We start from the raw sequence: 15,472 nt of genomic DNA on the forward strand, positions 1-15,472 counted from the left end.
TAAAAGAAAATGCAGACAATCAAACAATTACAGGAAAGTAATCCTACATTTAGAAATGTGTGTGTCAGAAGATTAATGGGCTGCAGCCTCCTACGAATCCAAACAGACTAGAAAGTAACAAAGGCTCTTTCAGATATGCACTTCTCTTCACTAATCTGATGAAACTCTGGTCACTTCATCACTGCAGACTTACTTGGTCAGACCTACTGACAAATAAGTAGCTGAGGTGGAAGTTAAAGCCGCATTAACGGCATGCACAGTAGCACCCACGTGTTTTTTCACTTCGTCTGAACCAAATAAACAGGGAAAGAATTTTGTCTGCGGCATTTGCCGCCTCTCCTCCATGTCTGACACACACAGCAGAAAGCAAAGACGCTGTGGTGGAGACTGAAGTTACCATTTTTCAACAACTACTAGAGTAAGTGTAAAAAAAAACAATTCTAACAAGGTAACTAAGTTATTTATCATTCCAAAGTTCATTTAAAAGTGCTTTAAAGTGCTCCCCTCCACCATGAGTGTGCATGACTCAAATTAAGCACGCATGTCAGGCTAATATAATTGTCATGAGGGCACAACATGTTATAACAACACTACACCACACTTAATATACTTAAAGAATCATGTTCATAGTGTAGTGTGTCTCTCAGTCACTATCAGGGGTTTGTCTGAATAAAGCCATGAGAAACATAATGCATCTATAATTGAGTCAAAGGTCAAGTGTTTTAAAAAAAAAAGAAAGATCTGATGTTGGGAAGTCTGTCATTTACTAAATCAATCATTATGTTGTATGGACGGATGAGTCCATACAACATGATGCGGACCAAAGTAGCAGACTCACCATCTGACTGACATGATGAGAGAAGATGTAAGTATGACTGATCGTTACCAAGAAAAAAAAAGCAAACAAAACAAAAAAGAAAAAGATGTGAGCTGTTTTTAGGACTAAGCATAAAGGTAAGCGGTGAAAGCTTAACAAAGGGATGTGGATGCTGAGGCAGAGTGATACACAGGAGGTTTACACCCACAGACGGGCACGCTGGCTCACCTCCACAGTGTGCCAGGCCGTAGAGGACATAGCCTTTATGACAAAGACACTGGAAACTGCCGGCAGAGTTGACACAAAAGTGATCGCAAGCACGGTCGAAGGAGCACTCGTCGATATCTGTACAGACACAAAGAAATGACAAAAAATAAATAAAATCATATTTTAGTTTTCAAATCAGCTGCTTCAGTTGTTCTGTTGTATGGAACCATTGTTTGCTATGAATTACAGTGGGTCACATCATCTGTCACAAGAAAAAAGCATTGTGTATTTTCAAAGGAAGACATCTTCTGTTTGGTACTTGGCATGATGGTTGACTTCCTGCAGTCACACCGTTTTCCATTTCAGTGCACTGAAATGAAATTTTCTAAGTAGTCTTGCAATAACAAGCAGCCACAGCAGGAGTCAAAAGAAGGTCTGCTCTTCACCTGATAATAGGGGTCGAAAGGCTGCTTTTTCTCCCCCACACATGACCTCCCTATCATGTTCCTTTTTCTTCATTTCAAGCATATCATTAATGCACCAAGATCGTTAGAAACCCCATCGTATGACCTATCACTCTATTTGTCTGACGCTATATGAAAATCAAGTGATTTAATATAATTGTAAAACAAATTATCATTGTAGCATCTCGATAACTACTGTATGCCACCATGTTCTCAGTGTTTCTGATTTCCATGACCCTTCCAACCTCCACACCTGTAAATCTACACTATAGCAGTTCTTTCCTGCCCGTCAGTAGCCTCTCAGTCTTATCTTTTGCAGCTTTTCTTCTGTCTTACTCGTGCATCTCCAAAAAATTTCGTAAATGTCATGGACTGGGAGACTACAAGGACTGATACAAGAAGCTACAGGAGACTGATGACATTTGGTTTCATTATGATCAAGGTCTCTTTAATGTCAGTAATAGTCTGTGTCAAGCCCAGGCAGCACAAGCTGGAAGAAAATGGGCTTGTGCTATAACTATGCTGGATGTCTAATTGGCTCATTTAAAAAAGGTTCCCAGGATTTTCCCAAGAATATCATGCTTTCATCTGCAACATCTGAGCCTACTCTGGGTTATGAGGTAGCGCCAGGTTCCATCAAACAGAGGATGCAGGTTATTTCACTGCAATTACAGAAATACAGCTAAATAATGGGCTGCCTTGAAGAAATTACGAATACAGACTGATTAATGTTTACACAAATCTTGCATGGTATAATAGCATTTCACAGAAGATTCACACTTCCACAATGGGTATATTACTTTACAGACAGTTCAGCTGAACTCAGTCACTAAAGTTCTTACTTGGCAGGTATGATATGCGAGTGGGAAAAAAAAAAAAAGATAAAAGATGAGCTGCGATTAAAATCTTAGTGTTTGATTTATGTGAAGTGTCTAAAGGTTTTTGAAGGAGGGCTACAAAATAATGTTCAAACGTTGGAAACACATCAAAACCTGAAATTAATGTTGACATCAAATCTACCTTATGTTAATAAAGAAATTTAACAAAACCAGGCATGATTTAACTGGACATCCATCAATCAAAATCCTCTTTCAGGGCCTGCCGCCCATTAGTGACCTCTGGAAACCTTACAGCAACATGCGTTGGCACATGTTGTATGTGGCATTGCAGAAGTAATTGTTATGGTATATTAAGTACGAGATCTACTCACGCACACTTTAAAAACTTTAAAGGGTAAAAGAATACTCTGCTAATTAGGCAGGGCGACTGAGTTTACCCTTAAAAATGCTGCTTATCGTTACATAGTTTTGTGTTGTGCAACAATACAAAGTATAGAGGGCTCTAACAACTGTTATTTACAAAGCAGCAAAAGTGTAATTTCAATTAGTTTCTCTTCTTTGTCTCAGCCTTTCTACCAAAAATCTAGAGAGGTTCACTATTGTTTCGACAGAACAGATACGGCCTCTATCTTACAGAGATGTTCCCTCTTTAGAAAACATATCTGATGGACATCTCCCTGAGTGCCCTCATGTGGATTAGGAGTAAGAGGAAGATGAGAAGGAGACTTTGGGAGGTGTTGTGGGTGGAGGAATGTCGACAGGAGCTAAGGAGACATGCCCCATCCTGACTTATGGGCCATGGCCCACTGACAGCAGAGAAACACCATGACTGTTTAAACCAAGATAAACCCAGAGTTCAGTTTCCACATATCAACACCTCGAGGAGACAGCAAACGCCTGATTCAGTGTAACGGAACACCTTGATACACAACCAAGCACCTGCCACTACTAATCAAACCGGGAGTACCAAGACTGCAAATTCAGTTCAGTTGATTGTCCTTATCTTTCAGAAAATGAGCCTAGTGATGTCATGTTGACATCATCAGGGTTATCTTGAAAAGGAGAGATAGAGAATTTTTTGATTACAAGGACTAGACTTTGTGGATTGTTTGTAAGGTGGGTGGTGAGATCCCACATTTTATATCTATATAAGATTCTCTCTTCTTTTTCGTATCTTTAGCAAGCTAGTTAGCAAGTTAACATGTTAACTAAGAAATGGTTGGTGGTAATGCTGGTGTTAGCTAAACAGTCATTTACCAGCTTTAGTTTGAAAGATGTGGAGGTAGTTTGCTGTTGCTTTAGTTTTTTGGCTTCTAGTTTCTTCAGAGGCTGACAGTGGTTAACTGTTTTAAGCCTCCCAGAAAACACTCAGGTCTTAGAAGGTTTTTCTTTTGATGAAGCTTTAGGTGTGAATGCATTAATTGGTATTCTAGACCACAACCAACTACAGTGCTGCTTTCTGAAATCAGTATTTTTTAATGGTTTGTGACTGCACCAAGCACAGAGCAGCATGCCGCTGAGCTGCACACTGTGACAAATATCCCAGTGGCCAACAGAAATAAGCCAACCAGACAGGATGGAGGACAAAATGAAGGACAAGCTGATACAGCTGAATGTCTTTATTGCTCTAAGTATATAGTTTGCATGTCCTTGGAGATTTCAGGAGGAAAGATCTATGGTGGAAAAGGATTCCAATTGAAGTTGGCATGTCAGGTTTGATTTGGAAGTCAGGCAGATTGTTGCTGTGAGGCAGTATGTAATGTATTATGCAATGCAAGTGGTGGAGTCCAACTGGAAGCTTTCAAGACTTTGCCTATGACGTGCTGTCCTCCAAGACTCCCCTGAAGTATGTGCTGAAGACAACGGTGGGAGCAGTGCACGTTGTGTTCTGTCTGAAAGGTCAGTAGCATAAAGCTCAGCCCTTCTTGGTCCTCCTCTTCACCAGCAAAGGGTGTTGTTGGCTAAAAGACTAAAAGCAAGTACATAATATAGGCCCACCCCCCACCCCCCACCCAATACAGTATGTTGTAACATGTGCATCTCCCAGCTCAAAGTGCAACACTAAATATTTTATGTACCTGTTTAATCAAATAAATGCACATGAAAGCCAAGAATAACTGTGATAGCAACATCAGTCAGAAGGGAATTAATTAGGATAATAGCTAACCTTTACTAAAAGGTGCTCCACCTTTATTTTGCCCAGCTGTCAGTCTAAGAGGTGAGAAAAAAGGTTAAGAGAACAACAGGTAGGGCAGAGTTGGGTGTGTGAGTGTGTGTATGCCTGCCTGTGTGCTTGGCAACACCTCTCCTCAGGAGGTGAGCTTTATCGCAACCCTTATCCCCAGACAAAACACACAGGACCAAACAAGGACAGCAGTGTCCCAACGTTGACCCTGTGCACCCAATCAGCACATGGCTGAGTTGTTCATGGCATGGTGCCACAGAAAACAAGCTGGGATTTATATTCCGACAAGAAAATATCACATTGTCTCAGTTATCTGTGTTTTTTGTGGCAAAATAATCTTCACACTGTTTGGTTCCAAATAACGAAGGATGGCATTCTACCAAAAAAAAAGATCTGAAAAGACAAGAAAGTAGCTGCAGAGCACAATGACAGTGTGCAAAATTTCCCTCACCACATGTGATGCTTGAGTAATGTGTATGGAGTGGTGTAATGTAGTGCAGTGACTCTAATCCCACTGCATGACACTGATGTGTACCAGGCTGGGTATTGATTGACCACATCAATAAGGAAGAGAGAAATTTAAAACAATCATCTCATCTGTTTTTCCACTTGGATGAGGCTGAACTTGGCTCCACAGTTCTATCCCCCTAGTCTTTTTTTTTTTGAGCTTGTGGTTCTCTAGTGCCTTGATCCATCCAAGAAGAAAAAGGAGATTTTAGAGCTGGAGCAGTAATGTTGCACACCTGTGCCCTGCCATGGCAAACTCTTATTTGTTCTGCAGCTCATCAACCCACCTCCTGTTGAGCCACATTTGGTTATTACTACCAAATATAAAGGACAAACAGGTCTATGAGGTCTCTTTGACTTCTCTGAAGACAAGAAATCTGGGAGCATATTTTCGTACAACATGGTTGGTTTATATATATATATTATATTATTCTTAGCATTTCATACAAAATAACACAATGTGTTTAATCCATGCCTTTAGGGTCAGGTTACACAGGAAACTGTTTTATCTAAGTGGCAAAGTGCAATGAAACAAGTTACTTACCTTGACAAGTTCTCTCGTTGGTTAGCAGCTTGTAGCCTTTCTTGCAGCTGCACTCGAAACTACCCACTGTGTTTCGACACACATGATCACACCCCCCATTGTTCAGTCGGCACTCATCAATGTCTGTAAACAGAAAATCTTAATGAGGAGTGGATACTTCAAATCACTTATCGCAACTAAAAAGGAGGGAAAATCGAACCTGCAGTATCTGGTTTCAGCTGGTTGCTTTTGTTGCTTGGGGAAAACGGAGCAAGCTGTGAGCACAATGCTAAATTACTTTTCTTGTGAGCACACAGTGGCCTATTTATGCAACAAGTGGATGTGGAGCAAAATGCATTTGGAGTCATGTTGTCTAGTCCCTACAGATGTCAACATTCGGTAAAACTGAGAGGAACTACTACACAAGTTTAAAATAGTTGTATCAACACCTTCCAGTTTAGATTCAACATGTGAACAAAGGTGCAAACCAGGACCGTTCCAGTATTTGTCGTATGAGAATGACAGTCTTAGAGAGACTGAAAATGCGCTTGATGGATTTCTTTACTGGACTTCAAAAACTCAGGACTAAACTCAGTTTGCATGTGGTTTTAATGGACTGCAGCTCTCAAGCTGTGAAGCCTTGCAGCAGTAAATTCAAAATCATCATCGTCCATATCCTTCAGATTACTCTGATCTTTATGTCTGCAGCCAATACCCGATAGATGTGACGTGTTCATCCCCGTGTTTGATATTTCTCTGCCTTGGCAAGTTTCTCAGCAGCTCTGTTTAATTCTGAATCATCATCGCAAATGAGGCATTTGTCTCTTGAGGGAGTCTTCATCATCTGGTTAAAATAAATGCATGAGAAACAGAATTAAATAATCCCCTGCTTGCCCCATCTTTGTCTCCTCAGAAGTGCCTGGCCTGAAGCAGGCTCCTGTCTTCTTGTGCCAGTGCTGCCTGGGTTTGTTTTCCTCTTGAATTCTCTCAGACCAAACTAATATAAACCAATGTACTTTTATCAGTGATGCTGGTATGACATCAAATAGGACAGCAGAAAGCAGTCAGATTTCCATCTTTGCTTTTCTGGAAACAAAGAGTGTCTTCATTCTCATCATTTCCTGTAAGTAGTGTCTTTGTTTTACTCTCCTCATAAATTTACACATAAAGTTTGGCAATGATTTATGAGATGTAACACGCAAACTTGCAACTATGCAGGTTGCTTGAAATAATGATGCTCTGCCTCAGGTTGATGGTAATGCTGTGGAAAAACTGTCAGGAAAACTGGAGGCATTACAAAACATATCTCAAAATATGCTGCTGAAAAGCCAAAAGCTGTGTGAGATTCGAGCGCTTGTGGTTGGAGAACAATGTGTTTATAAAAAGAAAATCAAGCTTGTGGGTAGGAAAGGGTGATAACTAGGGGAGTGGGAACAGGGTTAATAACCATTCAATCATTTCGCTGAGCTCCAGGTGGAGAGAGAAGCTCCAGCCTCCATGGCAGCATGACAAGCAGAAGATTAATTTCATGACAGATGGACAGGTGCAGTGTGAATGCCGCCGTGATGCGTGGGTGAAGGGTACGTTACCTTTGCAAGTCTTGCGGTCCGGCTGCAGAGTGAAGCCAACAGGACAGCTGCAGCGGACTCCTGTCACTGAATCATGACATGTGCTATCACAGCCGCCATTGTTCACTGCACAGGTCTCTGCAGGGAAACCAGCAGTCAGACAAACCCCCGCAAAAATACAAAAGAGATGCTGTCTCGGCCTATTTATTGAAACAGCATACACTCATACTGACATGACTGCAAAAATTAGAAGCCACACTACTATCTACATCATTACTTCTGTCAAACAGCAGGAGATATTAAGAGTGGTGGAGCAAACGGGTCTTCCGTGGTACAGAGGAACAAAGAGGAAATAAAGATAGAAAAGTCATGAAAGCAGCTGAATGAGATTAACAAAGAAGAAGCCGTGGAGTTGTGAATAATGAAAGAAGACTGTCATTAAGAAATATTACAGTTAACACAGCCAAACATAGGATTTCACATTGTGTAAAAATATATCAGCATGTTTGATTATCCTTGGTGAATTACAGCCTCAAAAAGTCCTTTGTACTGCAGGACATCTGTCTCCCTTTCATTGTAAAGGAATTTTACTTCTAGACACATGTGGACAAAACCAGCATTTTTTTCCTGTTTTTTTGACAAAACCTCCCAGGCCTTTTGGGGATAAAAAAGCAATTTCAGCTACCTGGACCCTTGTGTTGGCTAAACTGATTTGATAAAGGCAAGGCAGAATAGCTGAGGTCTAACCTCTAGACAGTGACAAATTTCATAGACTTTAACTTTAAACAGTACTACAGAAATTTCTTTTCACATCAGAGACCAGCTTGTGCCTCTCTAATTGTTGTCAGCTTTGTAACAAAAATAATAAGCAACAATAAAAAACCTTCTCTGTGACCTGGAACTATCTCGTCAACACAGCTCTTCACTTTCTAATAGGCTGTAAAATGCTGGCTGGCAGCTCTCATATGAAGGAGACCTCACAGCTTAACCAGAGATGGCAGCGAGCACATGACATTAAAGAGGATGCAGTTGATGTTTTTTCTTTTTTAATTTAAATGGAACACCAAATGCTCCTCACCTGAATCTAAAACTGCACAGCATGCAGCAGCCAGAATCAAACTTTCTCGTTCTTGCACAAAACAGGTTCTTAAACTGATGCAATTTTGAGCTCTATATCTAGTCAAAGTCAAAGACAACAGCTCAAAACAGTTCAGTGGATGCTGTTGCTCAAGACTGAGTGTGATGTACTAACCAATTAGGACTCGGGGTGCCAGTATACACGTGTGTTTATATAGGTTGAGACAAATTTAGGGAACATGTTAACTTGTTTGACTTGGAATTAAGCTAACATGGTAAACACTGCCATAGAGGATAAATGAGCCTCGCATTGTGCATGTACTGCAGTGACTTATCTGTTTCAGGTGGCAACAAGCTTCTCATTCCTTAAACTACCCTGTCAGAAGAAACATTCTCTAGTTGTGGGAAAGATGTCACTCCGTTTCTGTATCAAGCTAACAGTACAACTAGAGATAGCTTAAACTACAGAAATTGAGTTAAGAGCTGAGTTAATCTTGAATGAATGGCATCGGAGCTCATTTAAACATTTGGTGAAATCAAATTGAAGAAACTCATTTGTAGAAATCACAGCATTGTTTGATAGTGATAATAGGGGTGATGGACCCACTGGGGTAAGAGGAGAAGTAGATGAAGAGCTGCACCGATCACAAGAAGGCTACGTTCACACTGCAGGCAAAAGGGGTCCAAATACGACTTTGTTGCCCATTTGTGACCCATATCTGAATTTGTAACGACAGTCTGAACCACACAAATCTAATTTTTTCAAATCAGACCCAGGCCACTTTCATATGTGGTCCTAAATCAGGTACATATGTGATGTTTTTCAAAATGACCACAGTCTGAACGGTCATGTCGCATTTCATCCGAATTTCACGTCATTAAAGTGAGACAGACGTCGCAATTCTGTGCTGAAGGAGGCGGGTCAGGGCAAGATAAAATATAAACAATGGCAGACACCCTTGATGGAACTATTCAGTAGAAAGACAGTGAAGTTTTGGACTAAAATATTCAAATATTCATAACTTTGTCGGCTCTGATTGCGCAACATCTTCAGAAGTGATACACACACTGACATGTGTAGCATCCAAATTTACTTCTGCAAACGCATGCTGCATGTGACATCACGTCTTCTTCTGCGCATGCAGGTCACTTCAGGACCGTAGATCGTTCACACTGGAGTCTGATAGCAGTCACATTTCAATTAGAATGTGAACAACCAAGCAAAAAATAAATCAGATCTCAGCAAAAAATCTAAATTGAGCATGATGACCTACAATATGAACGTAGCCTAAGTGTTTACAAACCTGTGGGGGCAGCTTTATGATCTGGGGTTGCCTCAGTTGTTCAGATTGCTGACTATCTGAATACACTCTGATAGCCCAGAATTTCCATTGATAGATTCAGAGAGAGTGGCTCAGGGAGAATGAGACATAATTTTTAATTGTGGATTCATCATCACAGAGTCCAGGTCTTAACTGCAACCATCGGACTCTTCCATCATCAATAAAAGATCTTGGCAAAATAAATAAATAAATAAACAATGCAACTTATTATTATTATTATTATTGTGCATCACTATCTACTTATTTATTTTTTGGTGTAGAGATTTCAGTGTCTGCATGCAAACGTATGCTATCCTGATTCATCTGAGACAGTTTTCTGGGACAACTTAAGACAATTTGGCTTGTTTCCCATTTTGACTGATTTCAATTTAATTTAATTTCAATTCATCATCACTAATTCTTGTAAACTGTACTCTTTGCCTGATGTATCCCACCTGACATGGGCATTTTTCAATTTGTTTAAAGATAGACTGTTAACCTGGGGAGAGGGAGTCTGACAAATATAAAGTTGAACACATTGAAAATAAAACAGTCCACTGCTCAGTTCCATAGACTCAGGTCAGTTTGGTGACATCCGTCTCTATCCGTTTCTATCATTTCTTCCCATTTATTCAATACTGAGATCACTTGACTCTGTTGTGATATCTCAGTTAAAATGAACCGTTCTCTTGTACTTGTCACATGACCGATTAAATACCTCTTCTCCCTTCCCCATTAAAAGTGGATGGAAAGTTACAGTGGTTACCAAAAAAAAAAAAAAAACCAAGAGAAATTGCAAAAGCCCTGCTTTAGAACAAATGATAGGCAACATAGCAAAAGGATGAGGAGGTGGACGCTTAATATAAACATTCTTAAGAAACCAAATGGCTCATTCTGAAGAAGTGACAAAGATATCTTTTTTCCACATGACTCTACACTAATGAAAACATAGTTATGAATATTATTTGACATGTTAGTCAAGATCCACCTAAATATTACACTCTGGAAATTCAAGAGTCAGGATTTGAATCGGAGCATTTATTCTGTAAATAAACGTTAAATAAACTTTTCACTTCATTTAATTCAAATAAAACCAGCGCGAGTGACAGCGGCAACCACTCCTCTCCTTACAGTAGTTTTCCTGGCTGGCAGATTTGTCTGGGCCGTGGAATTCTGCACACATTGTGAAGGCGGAGTGAAGCCGTGTGAGTGTTAGAAAACACAGGCGCTTCTCTAAGCTGTTTTTTTCACTTGTGTCGTTTGCTGTGTTTCATGGTTTGCTCAAGTTTTTTTAAAAGGTTGTGGTGACAGTGGGATTATTTGGACTGAAAGTTGTGTGAAACTGTTTCTTCTGGTTTTGTTCTCTGCATTTTGGATGCTTTGTGTGCTTGCATGTTGTTCATTTGATTAGGTTTTTATATTATAATGTTTGTTTTTTAAAGAGAAAGAGACATCCACTTCCACACAGCACATGGTTGGAATGTTTCTCTTTTGGTCAGTTGTTAGGGTTGTTGCCATAGTAATATGCATCCATGAATTTGGGGGGCGTAGCTTCTGAAGAAGAACTAAAACGAGAGATGTGTTTGTTTGGCTGTTGAATTGAAAAAATTAAGTGTTCCTGCAGAATGAGTCACTGCACCCCTAAGGCCAAAATTATTATTTTTTCCATTATTCTCTCTATCACACAGAGACGTTTCCATTCATGTTTTAAAGAAACAAAGATGTTCCTTGAATGTTTAGCCTCAGATCTTTGCAGGAAAAAGATAGAGACTTGAGAGCAGAGCTCTGTGGGTTCCCATAATTGCAAAGTGTGAGCAGAAACAGTTGGCAGATGAGACGCTAAGACAGTGTCAGGACATGCCTCCAAAATGCTTATTCGGCAGTCATCTCATCAAACTGTAATGATCATGTGTTAAGAGAGCAAAGAAACATTTCTGACATTATGGTTTTGTGAAGACAAGAGAGCGGCACACGCTCTGGTATGTGTGTCCGTTTGTGTATTTTGGATGCACCCCAGACACATCTACAGCGCATTGGGTTGGGACATGCAATTACAGTAGGAGTAGGCCGACATCTGTAAATATTCTCCAGTATGATGCGCAGGGAGTTTAGTCCAAGGCACATTCTCTGTGGTATGTGTTACATTCAGAGGCGTTCAGACAGTTTATAATTTCTTAACAGAAGCCACATGATTTCTGGCAGCGACACTTCTTCATTTAAATCAGGGCTGTTGACAAGCAGCTTGTCATCAGATAATTAAGATTACCACACACACACACATACACAAAGATGAAATACATCAAATGGTGAGTGGACAGACACACCAGATAGGCCCAACACATAGTCTTAGCAGTAATGGGTGGCCATGGCAAAAAAAAAAAAATTCCTTTTTAATAAAACACTGGATTTTCTTGGCCAAATGGCAAACATGCAGCCACTATGCATTTACTTAGAAGGCACATGGTTTGCCAGATAACTCAGCTAAAGTTCTGAGGTGATTGCTCTTCCAAAATATGAAAAATAAACAAGGAATTTCAGGCTGCAAAAGATTTTGGGTGGTTTTGGTACAGTAACACAAAATATCCGGAGACAAACATGTTACAGCTGCATGCAAAATATTTCTCCTTACATTTCTGTTACTGAGGAACAAATACAGAAACTAGGACACCAAATCTTGAAATAGGTCAGACTCAGACTGTTATATTGTTGCATGTGGGGGAACTAAGTGTTCATGAACATACACTCGCAACAAACAGTAACACAAAACCCTCACATAATATCTGGGTTCAGTGAATAGGCTACTCCTCTGAGAACAAGCCTCCTCCCTCAGATTCTTACATGGTATAATTAAATCGTAAATCTCAAGGCCTGATATGTCTTCACAGATTTATGAGTTGATTTTTCCTGGTATCTTCACCATTTCTATGAAAGCACAGCCCATCTTGAAAATTAGGCTAAAATGCATGAGTGATATAATCCAGTTTCAATGCTCTCCCCCCACCTCACTGTTGTTCCTTTTACTGCAAATGTAGTGAAACAAACGACTTTTGGCCATAAAACAGACGAAGGAACTCTTTAAATTGATTATTTTCAGCAGGTTTGGACATAAGTACACATGTATGAAAATGCACGTTTGGGGGTTGTGTGTTTTGTATAAAGTAAAGCTGACATGGACACATTATTGGCTCCCTTGTTGCAGCTAATAGGCCATGATGATGGAGTTTAGGATCACCACATCCAAGTGTTTGAAATGCTGCAAGCTTAATTTAGCTCATTTCGGTCATATAAAAACACAAATAAAGCAGAAGTCTTTGGTCTGACTCTTAAAAAGCAACACAGTTAAACTGATTATGTTTTGGACTTCTGGTAAATCCAACTTGCTGTAGAAGTACTTGAACTGAATAACTGATGCTTTCATGTAGAAATGCTCTACTACAAATAAAAGCTGGGCTCCTATATGTTTTCCATTTGAAACTAATGTGTATCTGTCCCTTTGGGTTGACCCATCACTGTTCATCAAAGCCTCAACGCAAATGGTTTCCATGGAAGCGTGACTGTCAGGAAGCCATTTGGTTGGTTAGAATTGTACAGACTCCGTTTTTGCCTAATACTGAAATGAATTGAATACTACTTTGAATTTCTGAATTTCCATTGTCTGCATATTCTTCAATCCCCATTTCCAGTTTCCTGTAAGAATATAAAGAAATAAGGGATGTCTCAACACTTTTTCCCTTTCCTGTAACTACAGCGCTAACACAGGGAGCAACGGGGAGAAGCAGTAACAAATTCATCTGCCTGAAGTAAAGTAAAGTAATATAATCGCTGCAAAATCAATTATTTACTCCAAAGGGAAGATTTTGGTTGTACTGAGTGCCTGTTCACAACACCATAAATAAGAGTACTACTATGTGATCAGTTTATATCAAGAGATTTAGAATTCTATGTATGAAGAAAAGAACATCGGCGACCATTTTAATACTTCTTCTTTACTGATACACACATATTCAAACCTGAGATTAACTCCAAACGAATTCCACGCTGTAGAAACTTTGTCAAAGTTCTGTATTAAAAGTCCCTTTTTTTAGAATCTTAAATGTGACAAACAAAAACAATTGGCAAACACTAACTCTTAATTAAAAAGTAATTCAACCACTTCCATACACTTCCAAATGAGTCGATGTCAAAAAAACTGTAGTGGGGTCACTCTGACAAATTAAACTTGCCTTTGTGACAACATCAGCTGCAGCATAACTCAATCTTGTTATATAATGCTCATGCTGCAGGTCAGAGGCTCCCTGTTTGCAGCTGTGTTTAGAAAAGGTGTGGTTTGACACAGGCAGTGACTGTTATTGAGAGGGCATTCACAGAAGGAAGAGGAAGGTGGTGGGGGAGCGAGAGGTCAAAGTTCAGAAGAATGATGCCCCTGTGGGGAGGGGAGGGGCCTGATCAGTGTCTGCTCGGTTAGCTTCCTCTATTCCCCACACCCACAGACCCCCAGAGAGAGGAGCCAGATGAACACATATTTACCATTAGGGAACAGCTGTGGGGCTGCCTGGGGCTGGACACTCCTCTCCCCTGCATGCACACACACACACACATGCACGCACACATTGTAAAAACACCATTTTAGTTCTCCGTGCACTTGAACTGTTACTTTACACAGTATTTGTGTGAGGTAACATTTTATCCACCTTATTCCCAGCCACTTTCTTTGAGAGTTAGCAGTGTGCTACATGTACTGTAACTTCCTATCTTGTGTATGAATAACAACCACACACCTAAAATGGGATAATCTTGATTTCTGCTGCACTGATAGACAACCCGCAACTATTCTGCTGATACAAAATAAAACGAGAAAATTTGGATTCATAGCAATGGATTTGTACATCATATCAAACGATGTGGAACACAATCTTGAGAATTCAAAAACTGACATAATATGATGGAGTAACAGACACAGAATGAAATCTGCACGGTATCTTTTAACTTATCGAGACTGTTGCTTGTTTTTATTCATTTTAATTATTTTTTTTCTTTCCGTTTATATTCTTTTACATATTTTCTAATGCTTTTTCCGCTCTCTGCTGCAATGCTGTTATTTTATATAAAGCACTATGAATTGTTTTGTACATGAAATGTGCTATACAAATAAATTTGACTTTGACAGAAACAATTTGTGTTTGTCTTATTTTTCTTATTTCAGCTGATGATGAACACCATCGCTGACAGGAACAAATGCTTCAATTTCCAATTATGTTCCTAACATTGTGAGTCACACATTCAGTTTAGCTTCATTGTTGGTGCGGGCACAAACAGCACAACTCTTCCTTGAGCTTTGTATGTTTTATTGAGCTACCTAACAGTAGTATTCCAGTTATCTGAACCCTTTTTCTTTACAACATCACCACTCCTCTCAATAATAGAAGACAAGACATGATTATATTATCCCATTTCAAGTGCGGCAGGTAGCATTCCCAGATCATTTATTTTAAAAGGAAGCTCAAAGAAACCTGCTAACTCAAGCAGACACTGGTCCAATGCAATGAAAAAGCATAATTTATTAAATTCATTATGGAATAAGGTGGATGGCATGAATGATAGATGATCATGAGGGACTATTTCTTCTGCATTAAACAAATCTTTCTTGTTCATTTATACCAGTCGAAGAAGATGAAGACATAAGAAAATTGCATTCTGTTTCTGCAAAAGAAAACACAGCCTCTTACTGGTAACGACTGAGCAATCAGCAATTATGGTATTCCAAATCCAGACAACAAACTAATAATAACAGGTCTTTCCCTAAATTGAAAGGGTGACATCTCAAGGCAAAAGTGTTACCTCGCAACATGCAGTCATGCAAATAAATGTTTCACACAGTGCAGACAAAGACCAGTTGCATTGTTTGTATGTGAGATGAGGCTTCTGCGAGTTAGTATGAGCACTGTGAGCCTTGACAGAACAGA

General features: G+C 39.7%; 1 protein-coding gene across 2 annotated transcripts in view; it reads right to left on the reverse strand.

Moving 5' to 3' along the window:
* scube3 (signal peptide, CUB domain, EGF-like 3) overlaps nucleotides 1-15,472 on the reverse strand; it is a 78,010-nt gene that overhangs the window by 12,125 nt on the left and 50,413 nt on the right. The window contains exons 7-10 of one of the 2 annotated variants that reach the window (XM_072367613.1): nucleotides 14,037-14,084; nucleotides 7,132-7,248; nucleotides 5,564-5,686; nucleotides 1,046-1,162 (exon numbers count right to left, since the gene is read on the reverse strand). In XM_072367613.1, coding sequence (XP_072223714.1) covers nucleotides 1,046-1,162; nucleotides 5,564-5,686; nucleotides 7,132-7,248; nucleotides 14,037-14,084 — 405 coding nt within the window. The remainder of the gene's footprint in view (nucleotides 1-1,045; nucleotides 1,163-5,563; nucleotides 5,687-7,131; nucleotides 7,249-14,036; nucleotides 14,085-15,472) is intronic. The other variant, XM_072367614.1, reaches the window with a different exon arrangement.

This window comes from Leuresthes tenuis, unplaced genomic scaffold (genome assembly GCF_036924035.1).
Source record: "Leuresthes tenuis unplaced genomic scaffold, fLeuTen1.0.hap1 SCAF_16, whole genome shotgun sequence".
Classification (NCBI taxonomy): domain Eukaryota; kingdom Metazoa; phylum Chordata; class Actinopteri; order Atheriniformes; family Atherinopsidae; genus Leuresthes; species Leuresthes tenuis.